General features: G+C 45.4%; 1 protein-coding gene and 1 non-coding gene across 2 annotated transcripts; both read right to left on the bottom strand.

The window, feature by feature from the left end:
• Positions 1 to 522: 522 nt before the first annotated feature.
• Positions 523 to 13579, bottom strand: LOC119652591 (DNA replication licensing factor Mcm6). The gene is made up of 4 exons (XM_038056815.1): positions 13360 to 13579; positions 13152 to 13295; positions 12208 to 13094; positions 523 to 2018 (listed from the first exon to the last, which is right to left on the bottom strand). Exons 1-4 carry the CDS (start codon positions 13449 to 13451, stop codon positions 667 to 669), a joined length of 2475 nt encoding a protein of 824 aa, XP_037912743.1. The 5' UTR covers positions 13452 to 13579; the 3' UTR covers positions 523 to 666.
• On the bottom strand, positions 7067 to 7138 carry Trnac-gca. Its single transcript has one exon. It is a non-coding gene; the product is annotated as a tRNA-Cys (tRNA).
• Positions 13580 to 16866: the final 3287 nt, after the last annotated feature.

Here is a 16866-nt window from a genome sequence, read left to right as displayed (position 1 = left end):
GTCGAGGACAAAGCTTATTTTAATGCATTCAAGGCTCTTCTCGATGACTTTTTACTTGACCATTTGGAAGTGGAGCAATAAGAGCGACATGGGCTTTGTGAGTGGGCACATACGAAGGGAAACATTCATGGGATTGGGGACTGTTTTCTTGTGGAAGAGTTTCACATGTTCCCGGAAAAGTTAATGGATGTTGTGGAAAGTAAAGTAGTGGATGGACTATAAAATATGAAATTTTGATGATGTTAAGTTCAATGTAAGTAGCTGGGGATTTTGTAAGACTTCTTAAAAGGCTCTAGGGTCATACTTTGGTAATAAGAATTTGATGTAAGTTGGAAAGTGTTAGGATGTGGGAGGACGATTCTACCCCTTCTGAATCAAATATTGCTTAGGTCCTGGTGCCCCATATCTCAGGGAAATTAATTCGGCAAAACAAAACTATGAATGGTAGACGCGAATCCAAAGTTTGAGGCCAAAGGATTTTTAAGCGAAACAGGGTCAAGTGACCCAAAGAAACTCATTTTGTTACAAAAAAAACCGACATAATCTTTATTGTCTATTTCAATGGCTTAATTTTACTCCTAACGAACTAAAACTTAACACAAATCTTACATCTAGAAACAGAGAAAAAACATACAGAAAACAGTACAACTAAAAAAATGTCCCCCTCTACTGAACAACATAATTCGGATGAACGACCAACAGTGGATCCTCCTGTAACGCATCCTCATCTGGTTGCGAATCGCCTGTCTTTGATTTCAACCCCGTATGCGTAAGCGGGATAATAACTTGATCGTGATGAATCAATCGATCAATAACTTTATCAATTAACGTCTTCCTCTCAATCAACTCCTCCTCAGACTCAATCTGATCGGCAACTTGCTCCAAGTACCAGTTGACGATATCCGTTCGCCGCATACCAGTATCCGTGCCTTCCACTTCACATCGAGCCTCCTCGCCACGCATGTGGATCACCAACATATTGGAAATGTTCTTGTAATCCTCGAAGGACAATGTGAGTTTCTTCTTCTGTAAAACATTTGAGTGGCCATTCGTGTGTCCATTTGTCTCCTCGACGCCATTCTCGCCATTCTCAGGGGCATGTCCATTTGTCGGGTGATCTTCAGTTTCCATGTCAATATCCCCGTTTTCTGTCTCCTCCTCGTCGTCCAAATGAATGTCGGGTTGTTCGACTCGAATAATAGATTTGTTGAGGAGTCTAAAAGCTTCTTTGACGTGGCGCGGCTGGACCTCGTTGGAGCAATCCATTTTAGCCATGGCTTCACTAAGACGGATCATACTTTCCAGCTGTCGGACCGTAATCCTCCAGGTGCTACGACCAACCGACCCAGTATCTCTTTGGCGTAAATGACCATAATTTTCAACCAAAAGCTTGGCTGCATCGTGACTGATTATCGGCTTGAATTGCTTTGCGAATGTTATGTAGCGAAGAACTTCCTCGCGGGTGTAGATCTGCTCGATGTTCTCCTCAATATTTGAGTGAAGATCAATGATCTTCCTGGCGATCGCATAATCCACGACTTCGTTACATTCATCAACCAAAATGAAGAAAAGATCGAAACGCGACATGATAGGAGCCGAGAGCTGAATATTCTGCTGCAAAGATTTCGAACGATCGTAGCGTCCATTGATGGGATTCGCAGCGGCCAAAATTGAAGTCCTGGCATTCAAGGTAGCTCGCACACCAGCTTTTGCAATGGAAATGGTTTGCTGTTCCATGGCTTCGTGGATGGCGACTTGATCTCGGACGTCCATTTTGTCGAATTCGTCGATGCAACAAACTCCGTTGTCAGCCAACATAAGAGCTCCAGCTTCAATAACGAAATCGAAACTTTCCTCATCACGAACGACCGCAGCAGTGAGACCAGCGGCAGATGATGCTTTGCCTGAAGTGTAGACGGCTCGTGGTGAGAAGTCAGCGATTTGTTTAAGGAACTGAGATTTGGCCGTACTAGGATCACCGACGATGCAAACATTGATGTCACCACGAAGGGTAGTTTCTGTAAGGAAATGGAAGAGAATCATAAATGAGACCATCAACAAGGAAGTAAGGTGTCACTCTTAAATACAGAGGATATGGCTACCGCATCAATTTCCCTTGAAATAAGTCATCCTTTTGTCCAGCTTTACATGTTTACGAAACATCAGAACGGAAGCTTTTTTAACAAACCAGAGAGGAAGTACATCCTCGTTCGTCCTTCCCCATCCATGGAAAAATAAGAAAGGCTCGACGATCGAATTGGTTAGGACGTCAGTTTCGCAAACTCTTACATGTGCCGCAGGCTCGAAACCCTGCCAGGTTCCTAGATATTTTTGATTATTTGAATGTTGCGTATAAGCCAATATATAAGGGGCCTATTAAAGGGGAACATTGCGAAGGAAAGGGAGGAAGTACAATTGGTGGTTGCAATATGATGAAGGAAACGTCACTCTTTGGGAGATAACTCTCGGAAAATACCAATCAAAACATTTCATTTCCAAAAAAAATGCACCCTTGTCTTACCAGTTTTGTGAACTCCCCCCCTCCTCCTTTTAAACTCAATGTTGAAAGAAATGATTCAGTGAATACACGGGGGTAGCACACAGCTCCAAACTTTCCTCCACATTTCCTGACAATAGGTGTAATCTGTTTTGAGAAATGTATGTGTGACAGACAGACAGACAACCTCAGTCACACAGAATTTGCTTAAGCAGGTAGGTAGGTATCAGTGACCGCTCCGAGGAGCCCAATTAGCGTTTTGGTGCGAAGTTTTGATGCCACAAACTCCTAGGACCGTGACTGGTATTATGGGAGCGGGGAAGCAGAGTCCAGCCGGCTCGGATCTTCAGAGCCAGCCACCCTGCAGCTAGAAATCTCTATGAGGTCCCCAAAGAATTGTTTACCCAGTATCCGCAGCCTGACTCTAACCAGAGCTAGACAATCGCAGAGAAAGTGCATGAGGATTTTCCTTCCTTCTCCACAGCTTCGGCAATGCGAGTTATAAGGTATGCCGAGCCATGCGGCATGATCCCCTATTGGCCAGTGCCCCGTGCAGACTGCCGTAATCTTGAATGCATTCGCACGAGTTTGGCACAGGAGCTGTCGTGATCGGGCTATGTTATAAGCGGGCCAAATTCTCCTTGACTTGGCACAGCTTGTAAGCCTTCGCCATCTCAGACCCGCGGCTGCTAGGTAGTGCGAGTAGGCTCGGCCCCCGACAGCCGCCAGCGAAACACCGACGGTATTCGCCGAAGGACTGCCAAGAGCAAAGCCTTGCCTGCCCAATCCGTCAGCCCGCTCATTCCCCTCTATGTTCCTATGCCCGGGAACCCAGAGGAGAGTGACCTTGAGCGTGCCGCCTAGACGGTTCAACGCGTCTTTGAACTCCCCCACCAGCTCAAAAGACGTCGTCGCTGAGTACAGGGCCTTGATGGCCGCTTGGCTGTCGGTCAGAATGGCTATGTTACTCTTGGGACTCGAATCACGCTCCAGCCATAGACAGACTTCCAATATCGCCAATACTTCCGCCGGGAATACACTGGCGAAACCTAGGAGACCATATGACTTTGGTTACACCGTGTGTATTCGAGAAAACCCCCGCGCCGACTCCACAGGCCATCTTTGATCCGTCCGTAAAGAATACTGTATCATAGTCTTGCAACACGCCGCCGGTCTTCCACTTTGCTCTGGTTGGAAGGTCCACAGCAAAGTTTCTCGTGAAGTTCAGCTTGCGTGTGGCATAGCCCGCGGGGGATGCCCAGATTTCTCGAGGTATTTCATCTAGGGTATTGCTGTGGCCGTAGGACTTCGTTGCCCAACATCCGGACTCACGTAGTCTGAGGGCACTGCACGCTGTAACATATTTAATGTGGAGGTCTAGGGGGAGGAGATGCAGGAGTACATTGAGGGGAGGTCCGAGGGGATATTTCCTGCAGAATTAAATCGGCATTAGCTGGTACTACTGCCTAAAGGCTGACAAACCTCCAGGTGAGCTGTCTTCCTATATATGCTCTATGAAATATCCGGAAAATATTAGAGTGAGTATCCTGCAATAAATTGCTTCCAATTGTTAAGATCCAAGGAGGAAGTATATGTTTCGTAAAACCAGATCAATAATTGACGCTATCAAATTGGTTACTGGCTTTACCGAGAACGCGATTCACAAAAAGGGTAGTGCCAGCAAATATTACGTGGTGGTGGCTTTTGAAATGAGAAATGCATTGGATTTCCACCTATATCGATGCTATTGTCGATAGCTATTCAACAAAATGAAGGCTCTGGTATGACACTGATGACGAACTTCAGGAGTACGCTATCTCCGTGGATGTCCCACAGGACTCCGTTCGACTGGAACATCGTATACAATGATGTATTTAATTTTCCGATTACGAAGGAGGACACAGTGGTGATGATATAACGCTGGTTGTGATTGCAAATCATCTAGAAGGTAAAAAGCGAAGATGGCTTTGCGGTTTCTTACCAGGGCAGGGACAACTCGTCAGACGCTGCCTAACCTCCGCCCTTTAAGCAGCGTAATTGAAGCGTTTCGCAGATGTGAAACGCTCCCTTATATAATTCGCAAAAACACAATATGACTGCAAATTGACCAAAGCTGAAATATTTTGTTTGAGGATTGAGGGATCCTAAGTTCGCATCCGCTTGATATTGGACCGGACCAAATGAGGAGTAACTTACCCCCGCTTTTTTTTGATCCACGGACTCCTCGTTTAGCCTTAGCACCCAAGCTTCACTAAAAAAAACGAAAACGGCTTTACGGTTTTTTACTAGGGCAAAGGCAGCTGCCGTCAGACTTGAATTATATATAGGAGCCTTTTACATCTGCAAACCGGGGGTGGGTATACCAAGTAATCGCGAACACAGCATGGAAACAAGACTCGTATATGAATTTTTTGTGAATGCCGCTCACAATTTGTGCCGAGAAACGGCTCCCATCAAAGGTGTCTACATTTGCTGGAATTAGAATGGGCTCTTTACAAATTATGTCCGAACCTGAAGGTGTAACTGACACGAAACGACATGAAAAATATGAGTGATATATTCCAGCTGATAATATATCCACGTCTTATCATTGAAGAGGTTGAAGGCTCTACTAACCGCGGAGGGTAATGGTGGGCGTGACGCGTTCGAACTTCGATACCGAGCGTTCGAAGTTCAGCACAGTGTGCACCGTGACAATAGTGAATTTGTTATTGCGCTGGTCAGAGACTCCCTCCAAGTAGAAGAGAAATCATTTCGGCCATCAATGCACTCAAACGGAGTAAAGTCACTGCGCTTGACGGTCTCCCCGCAGCGTTATTTATCGCAGAACCTGCAATTACTGCAGATCTGCTGCTCCCACTCGTATGGTAATCTTGAGAACCTGAGACCTTTCCCAGAGAGTGGAAGAAGAGAAAGGTCGTCAAGATCCCAAAGAACAGGACCCGTTTTGAGTGTGACAATTGAACTCCCCCTATCTGCATTAATAGGCAGAGCATCGAAAGCGCGGTTTCTGCCGATTCAACACCAAGATCAAGACTGTACTGGGCTAATGTTCTGTGTTGCTATGTGTATATGAGTATAGCATATTCGTTTTAGGAATGAAGGGGGTCCTAAGTCCGTATAGCATATGGAAAATGAACTCCAGTATTACCCAAAAGCTCCAAAGTTTCCTCCAATACCTGTCCGCGTCATATCATCGGAGAGCGATGGCCTGACACTATTTCAAACGAAGAACTTGTTCGACGCCCAGGTCTGGCACTCGTACGCACTGTGATCAGAGGACGGAAGTAGCAGTGGATAGGTCATACATTAAGAAGAGGCAACAACTGCATTACTGACTACCCTATGCAGTGGAATCCACTCTCCCAAAATGGGCGGCGGGTGGGTTGTCCCAAGGGTATTTCGCGCAAAACAGCAGAAGAGGAGCGCACATCGGCATCGAAACATATCAGCTTCGCTTTCGTGTCGATGATATGGCAAATTATCTTTGCTATAGACACGCCCAAGCAAAATTGCTTCATTCAGCTCCTGCAGTCTTTGTAAAATTGCTATTTCCACTCAATGAGTGGAAGAACAGGATAATCACTAAAATTCCGAAGAAGAGTGCCCATTTTTAGTGCCACAGTGGGAGGGGTTACTTCTATTACCTTGGAACATACGAAAGAATACCTCAAAAGCTTTATGAACAGAGAGCAAACTGATTTTCGCTCTTGATACTCATATACCGACCACATTAACCTCGAAAGACCGAACTGGTGTCTCCAAAAGGATGAACAACAATGAACAAAATTTCCGCCCTGTCAGAACACCGCTCCTCGCACAGTGATAGGCTCCCCCTGATGGCATCTCAATACTGCCTATGCATATAATAAACCACAATGACCGGTTTACCAAGCAATATTTGGTAGTATATTACCGAAATAGCCATGGCAATTACTACCCAACGGAAAAAACGCAATCTCCCTGTTACATCCGGCGTCAATGAAGGACCTCAAAAGGCAAAAGGCACCATTTCTCAGCTGTATGATGCCAACATTTAAAATTTAATCCTCCACCGAAACTTTTCTAATTATAGCGCAAACTTAGGGAGATCTACCTACTTATCTGTAAGTGAAAAATGGAGCCCTCGTCAATTGATAACTTCCTCTAACGTACATTCCAAAGTCGAAAATATCTGTTGGAGGTAAAACATCTCCACATTGCCGCCCATATAAAGACGCTTTGAGACGACGAACAATTATCCCATAAATAACTGCTGACTGCATCAAGAAAAACAACTCCTAAATAACCACCCTCCTACATCTATGATAGTGAGCTTTCGTTTTATAACAACCCCAATCAGTAGGTTGCTGGGTCGATCATGGTATTCCCAAAACTAGTTTATAATCGTCCGGTTTCATTAGAAGAATAGAAGTAATGACTCTTTATTGCATTAGTTTATTTTCGTGATTTACTTCCAACTTTATCTCCTCCCTTACCAATCTTATCAGGCGTGAGCAACTCTTTCTAGTTAACAAATCTAAAGTTTCGCAGATATTTAAAATAGTTTCAAAAAGTAAAAACAAATCAAGGGGGCACCCGGGTTTGAACCGGGGACCTCTCGATCTGCAGTCGAATGCTCTACCACTGAGCTATACCCCCATACAAATGGCGGCTGAAAGAATACAATTTCAGCGTATTCAGTTGTCATGTGAGTCATGGCATCCAAACAGGCAATATGGCCGCCAGTTGCGTTCTCAAGCGTCCGTTAGGAAAAATGCATTTTTTACGAGGGCAGAGTAAATATTTCCCGCAAATTATGAACTAAAATAAAGTGTAACCTTCTGTGTTCTGGTTAGTGAAAAAAATCGAAACTCACAGCAGAAACAATGTGCCCAAGAAATTTCACATTTGAGAAGCTGAAGACCTTTCAAAATCAAATCACGTAGGACAGAGGTCAAGCAGCGTCTGATGAGTTAGTTGTCTCTGTCCTGGACGAAACCGCAAGTCATAAACTTTTTGCAACTTGGATGCTTGCCCAACAATGAGGAGTCCGCGAACCACAACTGGGCAGTGTGTTGCCTTCCAACTAATCCGGCGCGCCATCAAGTGAATAGTGGACTTAGGATTCCCTCAATTCCCAAACAAAAATTTAAACTACATAGTCTTAATCCAGTCGTAAACGAGCATGATCAAGGACTCTAAACTCGCCGTGCTGTTACCTCAATAACAGCATGTAACGCATAATAGTTTTTCAAGGACGCGGTGCGACTTTCCCTTAACGCATCTAATTATACCAAAAAATCACAAAAAAAACTTTGCAAGCACACGCAATAAATATTTACCTGAGGATGCGTATTGGATAGCAAATTACTATAAAATTGTTCGGCAAGAGATTCCCCAATCTCTGATATGCTTCCTTTTTGATCACATCGTCGCAAAGGCGGTATATTTGAAGCTGGTCAGCGATATGCCGTCACAGGAGGCCGGAGTAAAATAAACTAAATGACTGATTGTATTCGAGAAACCAAATATATATAAAAGAGGCATGTTCCAATTCAGGTCGCTTATACCAGTTTCAAATAATCCCGATGGTACTGAAACCATAACACCAGATCAGTTCTTGACGTTCACCCTGGAGATTATTTTAGACAATGAACTGGGACTCTTTGAAATCAAGAGAATCATTAAAAAACAGGAGTGGTTTCACCCTCAGCATACACACCTAATGAGCCACTAGCACCGGCAAAAGCTTCCAGCGAACAATCCACAACTCACAACCGCCCACTCGGAAGCGTCAGATCATTGACGAATAGCGGAAGATCTCGTATCCAAAGGAAACTGAAGAGACTCAAAATCGCACCATATCCTTGGGCAATAGCTCTGGTAACTACGATTTCCTATTTTTTACATTCGTAATTGCGCTTACACCCAGAACCTTTCTATGAACTAATATCAACAGAAGCCAAGCATAAGATATCACAATGAGAAATTGGGCTTTGCCTACATAATCCGGAGACTGTTAAGACTAGAACTGAACCTACCAATAAAGGATGTGCGTAAGGACTAGGAGGTCGTACTTCGGTTCATTTTCAAGTACAAAAATCACATCAAGTGAGGTATATTTAATGAGCCCCAGAGGCCCAGGGATATATATTAAGACGTAGAGCTTCATTTAGCCTGGAGGTCGTCGACCGCAAATTCCTATATGCATAGCTTTTTTGGATAAGGACTCTGAATCGTCAATAAAAGCTGCTTACTTATCCACCTATAAACTTTAACATACTTATTTACAATCATTCGAGAGCTCCCTTAGGACGTTTAAGTTTTTGTCCTTTTTGGAGATGGGAACGACCGACAACGGGCTTGAGTTGCATCCAAACTCTATTTAAGGCTTCCAATAAGGTTTCCTTCACTTGAACCACTGGATGAAGTGGTAGATGATGTTGTCCTAGGTACACGCCTCTATTACTGTAAGGCATTCCTCATTGTTTTGGTTGTCCAAAACTTCTCAACTTGTGCCGCTTTCTTGGTAGGAGCGACATCTTCTAATGAATGCCAAAAAATCTTTGGCATCTTCTAATGAATGCCAAAAAATCTTTGGCATCTTTGGTTCTGGCATAAGGAACTCCAAATATCTATCCAGTTTCCTTTTTGCCTCCTTCACTACCTTAATCCAGTTTTCACGCGTCAGTCTATATTAGCATTGGTGTTGCATCTCTCCCCTTGTCTCCTGTATGACTGTTAAAAGGGATTTGAGGTATGTAATGCCATTTATTTTACAGGTAGTGTTGATTTTGCAGACATCAATGATCTTGTACTTATAAATACATGGTTCATCACGATATTCACGATTGTCTCATCTTCCTACATTTTATAGTGAGAATAGTAGAACGCAAATCGACTATGTTCTCGTCGACATCGACATCGACATTTTACCACCGTCACTGATTACAAAGCTGTTCCCTATGAGACCATCGCACCTCAACATCGGCCATTGATTGGCGTCTTGCGAATCAAGCCACCGATAAAATAGCGCGAGGATCTCTCCGCGCATTAAATGGTGGCAATTTCATGAGAAAAAAGACGAAATGATCTCACCCACACGATTACCGACCATTACGAATGTGGAAGAATCGTGAAACCAAATCAAAGACACGATTCACAAAGCGGTCTCTGCAACCCCCGGGTCACAAAGCCATGTAAGCGGTACACCAATGGAGATACTTGGCTTTGGAATGACGATGTTCAAATGAAGGTCCGTGGAAAGAAACGCCTCTACCACAAATTTCTCGACGATAAAACGCCTGCTAATTGGCAAATTTATAAGAATGCCAACCGGGAAGCAAAGAAAGCGGTCGCTGTCACCCGAGCGAACCATTTCAAAAATCTTTACGATAAACTGGACACTCGGGATGGCGAGAGAGATCTGTATCGACTTGCTAAAAGCCGTGATGAACGCACACAGGATATCGAACACTTCTGTTGTGTTAATGACAAGAACGGTACTTTGCTTACCAACAGTCGAGCCGCAAATGATAGATGACAAGGACATTTCGAGCAGATTTCAACGGAAGAATTTGTTCATCCTCCACTTCCACAAGCATTGCCGACATTTGGAGCAGTTCCACCAGTCAGCGCAACTAAAGTCGAGGAGGCAATAAAACAAATGAAATCGGGGAAAGCAACAGGACCTGACGACATCGCATCTGAGCTCTGGAAAGCGAAGAGCTGGAACCCAACACTGTGGCTCAACGAATTTTTTAGTCGGATTATTCATGAAGGTAGAAAACCATCTCACTAGCCAGAAAGTACCACCGTTCTAATATAGAAAAAGAAAGGTAGTCCAGCAAAATTTTCAAATTATCGTCCGATCCGGTTACTTTCCCATACCATGAAGATTTTTGAACGCATTCTTTTCAACCGTATTCTCGAAATCGTCGAAATAACCGTGAATCAAGCCGGATTTGTCAAGAACTGCGGAACTACTGACGCAATACACGCTGCGCGGTTACTCATGAAGAAACACCGTGAGAAGCATCGCCCTCTTTACATTGTATTTCTGGATCTGGAGAAAGCGTTTGACCGTCTGCCACACGAACTCATCTGGAATGCTCTACGATAATACTTACTGCCAGAAGAACTTGTGCGCTGGGTTCAATTGCTCCACCACGATCCGAAAAGTAAAGTTCGAAGTGTGGTGGGTGTATCAAGACTCTCTCTGTTGGTCTTCATCAAGGAAGCGCCCTGTCATCACCCCTCTTTGTTCTTGTTAAGGACACTGTCACACGGGACATCCAACGTTCAGCGCCCTATACATTGCTTTATGCAGATATTTTCCTAGCATCTAATAGCAAAAATGATCTCGAGCAACTCGTCCAAAAATATAATCATCGCCTTATGCAACACGGTCTCAGATTGAATCTAAACAAAACCGAATTTTTGACGACCGATCCCCATGAAAAAGGCACAATCACTGTCAGAGTCAGTGACCTGCCCAGAACTGAGCGATTTAAATACCTCGAGTCAACGTATGCCAATGGAGAACTGCGTTATGAAATTGCTTCACGCATTAACGCAACGTAGATGAAGTGGCGTTCTACAAAATGTTCTTTGTGATCGATGTATCAACGAACGTCTCAAATCTAAAATTTGCCGCAATGTCGTCCGTCCTGTCAATCTCTATGGTTCTGAGTGTTGGCCGACTATAAAAGACATTGAACGGCGTCTTCCAATATTGCGTTGGACGAGTGGCATGACACGTTTTGATCACATGCGAAATGAGGATATCCGCGATCGTTATCGGGTTGCACCGATCATGAAAAAATTGCAGGAGAGGCTGTGCTGTGGAAGGTTTCAATGTGAACTCTCACCTGATTGTCACAGGGGATTCTGGGTGGTGTTATTCGAGCCGGAAGCACCATGCCAACGAGATAGTGATCCGAGTTTATATCAAGGGTAAGAGGTGGCAGCATTCGATCAGCACGTGGTCAATTTGGTTGAAAGTGGTCCGGTCTGAAGAGGCCCACGTTTGTTTGTGGACCGCTTTCCGTATGGTGATTCCGGCATCAATCAATTCTGAGACACTTTCATCGAATACTGTGATAACCGCATAAGGTCAGGTCTTGTAACGTCTTTCTTGGTCGTGGCCAGGAACTTCATTCGAGCCAGAGACAAAGACACTTACGATGGCGGTCCAGAGTTCATCAACATTCCAGGACGGGTTGCTTCAAGTTTGTGGCTTTTGCATGGGAGGAGAACTTCCACACTGCTGAACAAAAGCTGAATCAGGGAGAATTGGGGGAGCAGATGCTTTGCTCCACTTTAAACAGACCAATAGATACACGCAAGAGAGGGGATAAGCGATCAGCAGATGATGGTTCGAGGACAATATCACGCACATTTAGAAGATACATCCTTAACCTACCGATGATTGCGATATGGTCTACCTGATTAGATATAAGCTGGCGGTCATTCGAGGCCCAACTGGCCTTGTGGCAGATCTTGCGCTCGAACAGTGACGAACAATAACGAAGAGGTTGTTGTTAAGGTGCTTTCTCCAGGCTGTCGTCGGCTATATCAACGAAAACCTATTGAAGATGAGGCAATTGAGCGCGATTGTTGCTCCCAGCGTCCTCAGCCGAATTACACGAATGGCGTAGTGGTCATATTTCCGTATTAGTACTAACCCAAAGACGATTCTATCATAAAAAAAATGAAATATTACTCACTTTCATGGGTCGTCTTTCCAACACCTCCAAACATCTGCAACAGGATCCCACGCTTGACCTCGTCATTTCCATAAATCGCCGGGAACAGGCTCCCAATCAAGTTCGAGTACAAGTGCTTGTCCCGCGACATCTCATAGACCTTGTTCCACTCCTCGTCCGTCATTTGCTTCTTCATATCCTCCGCCGTCAGCTCACTCAGCGGAACATCGTTGCCGCCAAACCTGGACGTTGTGCTCTGCACGCTGCAAGCCAAAAACGCCATTCTGTAGTTCAAATCGCGCACACCCAACGCCTTCAATCCTCTGACACCCTCAGCCTGTTCGCCGTGCTTATGGCGCGACCCAGGCTCCGCCTTTGCTCCAGGCATATTCAGAGCCCCTACATCGGGGACAACAATCAGGGTCCCAGTGAAATCATAACGATCGCCAGCCTGCACGGTCTCCACCAACTCAGCGCGAAGGATAATTTCAACAGAGCGTGGGATACATCCACGAGGAAGCTCGGACTGTGTCTCCTGGATTCGGACCTTTTGGAAATCAATGAACACACTTTTCTCCACGTCAAGCATGAAACGACGACGGTTCGAACAGACAGGATTGCGGCAAATGGTTGGGTTTGTGTATTTGAATTGTTGTTCGACGCCGCGGACTTCCGTCTGGCAGTCCATGCAGATAAAGGTTCCGGTGACCAACTCCGGGTGCACGGGGTGGGTACGGACTACCTGGCCTGAGATGCGGATCAAGGTGCCGATTTTTGCGGTGGTGAGGTCACGCACTTTGTGGCGCGTGGGCACATCGCTGAAGGACACGTAACATTCCTTTTCCTTCTTAAGACCAAGGCGGTCTTTGACGAAGTTTGAGACGGCGTGACAGAGGTATGGGTAAATTCTGAGAGTGGAGATTGGTAATAAAGAAGCCAACCAGCGTGTATTGGCAAAAACCTACCTGTAATACTCCTCAACGATAGACGTCGCCAAATTCTGGTTGTATCTTTCCACATCGTCGAAGCTGACTTCCAACGTACTCCGGTCCGGGCTCTCCAAGTCTTGCACTGGCTTCAAATATTTAACTTCTCCTTCCTCACGGAATCTAGAACAGAAACCCAATTAGTCTCCTCTTCCAACACTAAAGGTTTTCCTCCAGCGGAACTTACTCTTCCAAAAAGTCCTGGAACAGCTTCTGACATCGAATTCCTACGTCGTCCTTCACTCGTAACTGCCCAATATTTGCGTCTGCTGCATCCATGGCGAAGTTGTAATAATTTCAAGTAAAATCCTGAACTGGAAGTTGGAGGGATGCAGAAGGGAACGAAAAATCTAACACGAAACTCAGAAACGCTTTCAAGGCATATGGCCTGCACTGGATTGTGTTGTGAAAACACTTTTCGCGCCAAATCGTTGACAGTTTTTCCGGAACTAGCACAATTTTCCTATCAGGTTGTAGCTGTATCCGGTGGCGGATAGAGGGCATTAGAACTCTTTGAAAGAAAAAGATTCGACGTAATTTAGATTGTTTTATATTTAGGTAAGCAAGAGATGGTAATTTCACTTTCGAATCTAATTTCATGGGAAATTAACAGTATATTCTCGTTATTATCACATCTAATGCTGTACAAGTGATAATTCTACAGAAATTTGTTGTAAAAAGCGTTTGAGTTCGAAAGGTTTTGTTTGGTTTTTATTAAGTATATTTGTGTGCAGAACTATCCCATTTGCACGATTGTGAAAGATAGTATGAATGGCTGTACTCCACCGCAGTGTCTCAGGGGGTAGGTGAAGGAAGTGCAGAAACTTTGCAGTATTGCAGATTAGTCACTAAAGAAGCTATCACCACACCTAGCAGTTAGGGATAAATTGCAAATCCATCTATGAGAAGAAGAAATTTAATGTCCGGTACGGATAACCCGCGGAAGTCGTCTGACTTGATGACTGGGTCGGGCTCCCGCAATGGACAGCACGGCATCGAAACAGCTAGTCGTGAGGCGATTCAACATCTAAGCGCCACGACAATCAGGAGTATTGCTCCGGCTGCTGCAGCCGTTTCACCACTATCTGTGGCGACCACTTCAGCCCGGTATATTACTTGCAGCGACACAATCCCGGCCACCATCAGGGAACGTGTCCAACTTGAGGACATCGCGGATACTGGTGACCAAGAGTCGATGGGGGCAGAGGCGATGGCATCAACAACACCACACGGCACTCCAGGCAACAGCTTCAATACTCGCCGAAGCATTCTTCTCCACCGTCCAACTGAGGTCTCCGGTGAGGTTCGGGACGAATTCCAAAGAGCGTGTATAGAATTCTCGGAAATGGATCTTTTGCATACGCCAGATATTCCCAGGCTCTATGCATCTCTCAGCAATTCTGAGAATTCTATCTCAAATCAATGTGTGCTGATATGTCGCTGCTGCGACTACAGCCACTTGTGAATTGTGGTGCAGTTGCGGCTGTCAGATTCGGCGTTGAGAAGATTCGCTTTCGCGTTATTGATTTGAGTGGCCGAAGAGATCCACCATAGCAAATTCGTCTGGAACATCGGCGGGACTCACTAAGGCAGGATATTGCTAGGCTAATTCAAATCAGCACTGGTAATGCCAGCAGACGGGTGAGAAATAAAGTGGAGAAGGTTTACCGGAACTATGTTGTCCCCAGTGAGACACCCGCAGTTGAAATTCTGGACACACTAAAGCAAAAACTTTCTGCCATATGCAAGCGATTGCGACGGTACGGCGAAAGTTACTCTAAACGTATGCAGAATACAACTTATGCGAGAAATCATGCGAATCCCAACAGAGCGTCCAGACCGTACAGTTTTCGGCTTTGAGGGTTACCTGCCCAGCATGCTCAGTGGATCACCGACAAAGGACCCGCCATGCCACTACGCCTCGCATGAATTTTGCAGATACAAATTCAACGAGGCATAAACAGCTCGAAGAATTGGAGGAGCCTTGATCTGGATCGGACACAGAATTTCAGGTATAAGAAATTTACCAGGTATACAGTCGGTTGGCAAACAGCATAAATCAGGTCTTGAGTCGGCCGAAGGAATTTCCACTCCTCCTCACTGCAGGAATTACCTACCTTAACCCTAATGAGGACAGCCGATTTGGAAAGCGTCCAGCGGCGGATACGGACAACTATGTCCACATTCCGAATGCATCATCCAAACTGTGCCGTCGAGCGAATGAATCTGCCTCGTGACATCGAAGGTAGGGGCGTGGTTGACGTGGCGGCACAATATCATCGCCACCGCCTACCGTGCTGTTATTTGTCAAGACGGATCACTCCGCGTATATTATTGATGTTGCTATCCCCGGAAATACGTGGGGAAGAAGGTTAAATATGAGACACTGTGTCGGGAAACCAAGGAAATCCAGCGTCTCGAGAAAGTGGTTGTAATCCCCATGATATTGTCAGCTGATCAGAGGATTAAGCTTCGTGAAAATTTCCGACCCGCCCGGCTGCCACGCCGAACTTAAATAATTCTGACAACTTTACACTGTTTTATCAAAATGTAAGGACCAAGCTGTGGGATTTCAAACGGTCTGCCTTAGCATTCCAACGTCACGTCTTCTGCATTTCTGAAACCTGGTTGTGTGACAGGATTTTAGATTCCCAGCGCCTAGAAGGTTACTTTGTCTTTCGTTGTGACAGAGACTGCGCTGCGCTTGGCAACACAACCGGCGGAGGTGCCCTAATAGCTGTTAAATCCCCTCTCCACGTCGAAATCGTCATTTCCTACGATTTCCTACGATTTTGTCACCATACGAGCCATTCCGCCAAACGTATACCCGTTGATCATATCGTATGTATATTTTCCCTGACTCAGCCCACCTTCTCTGTACGAGGAATTCTTCGACAGATTATCAAAGGTGCTAATCGTTTTGTTCCCCGCATTTTCTTTTATCCTCTGTAGCGACTTTAATCTTCCCATGCTTTCCTGGCCCATTACTCCTGGCTTTCCCTCCCCCCTAATAGCTCCACCAACCCTTCATTTCCATTATCCACTTTGATGTACAAATTTGCCGCCTTCCAGTTTAACCTTTCTAGAAACCAATTAGATCGCACTCTTGAGCTTGTCCTCTCTGACCTTCCTGTGCGTTGCTTTTCCCAATTCTCTCATGCCCCGCCTTACGTTTGCCCTGACGTCTATCATCCTGCTCTCGAGTTCGATGCTCTGTTATCCCGACCCCAGTCTTATGTCGGGGGCAAGCCTACCAAGTTCAACTTTTGTAAGGTCAACTTCGAAGGTCTGCATTCAGCCCTGACGGTAACCAACTAGGTTCCCCTCCTCTCTCCATTAACGTGTAACCAAGCACCCAATACTTTCTATACCATTTTATCTGATTTTCTTCCCTGTTATGTTCCCTCTTCTCCTAGGTGCTTACGTTCTCAGTCTCAGCACACTATCGTAGAACGCGTTCCAGAGGTCCGGCCCTAGGATGGATCTCTGTGCCACCCTCGACGTGATTTCCATCCTCTTTTGGCCCTCTAGCGTCTCACAGAGCAGGGAGCAGTCTTTCAGATAATCCCTCAATATCCGCAAGAGATAGCTTGGTACGTGGAATGAAAAGAGGGACGAAGACGGCTACGGTTTCTTACCAGGGCAGAGGCAAATCCTCAGACGCTGCCTCGCCTCTGCCCCGGAAGCAGCGTGA

The sequence above is a fragment of the Hermetia illucens genome, chromosome 3 (assembly GCF_905115235.1).
Source record: "Hermetia illucens chromosome 3, iHerIll2.2.curated.20191125, whole genome shotgun sequence".
Classification (NCBI taxonomy): Eukaryota; Metazoa; Arthropoda; class Insecta; order Diptera; family Stratiomyidae; genus Hermetia; species Hermetia illucens.
The sequence above is the reverse complement of the archived record's forward strand: the minus strand, read 5'-3'. Positions and strand labels throughout refer to the sequence as shown.

Excerpts from the sequence above, each read along its gene's own strand:
- LOC119652591 (XM_038056815.1), bottom strand. The coding sequence starts at position 13,451 with ATGGATGCAGCAGACGCAAATATTGGGCAGTTACGAGTGAAGGACGAC. Across the intron at positions 13,296-13,359 it reads TTCCAGGACTTTTTGGAAGA|ATTCCGTGAGGAAGGAGAAG; the intron begins GTAAGTTCCGCT and ends TTTCTGTTCTAG. Across the intron at positions 2,019-12,207 it reads TGGAAAGACGACCCATGAAA|AAACTACCCTTCGTGGTGAC; the intron begins GTGAGTAATATT and ends ATTTCCTTACAG.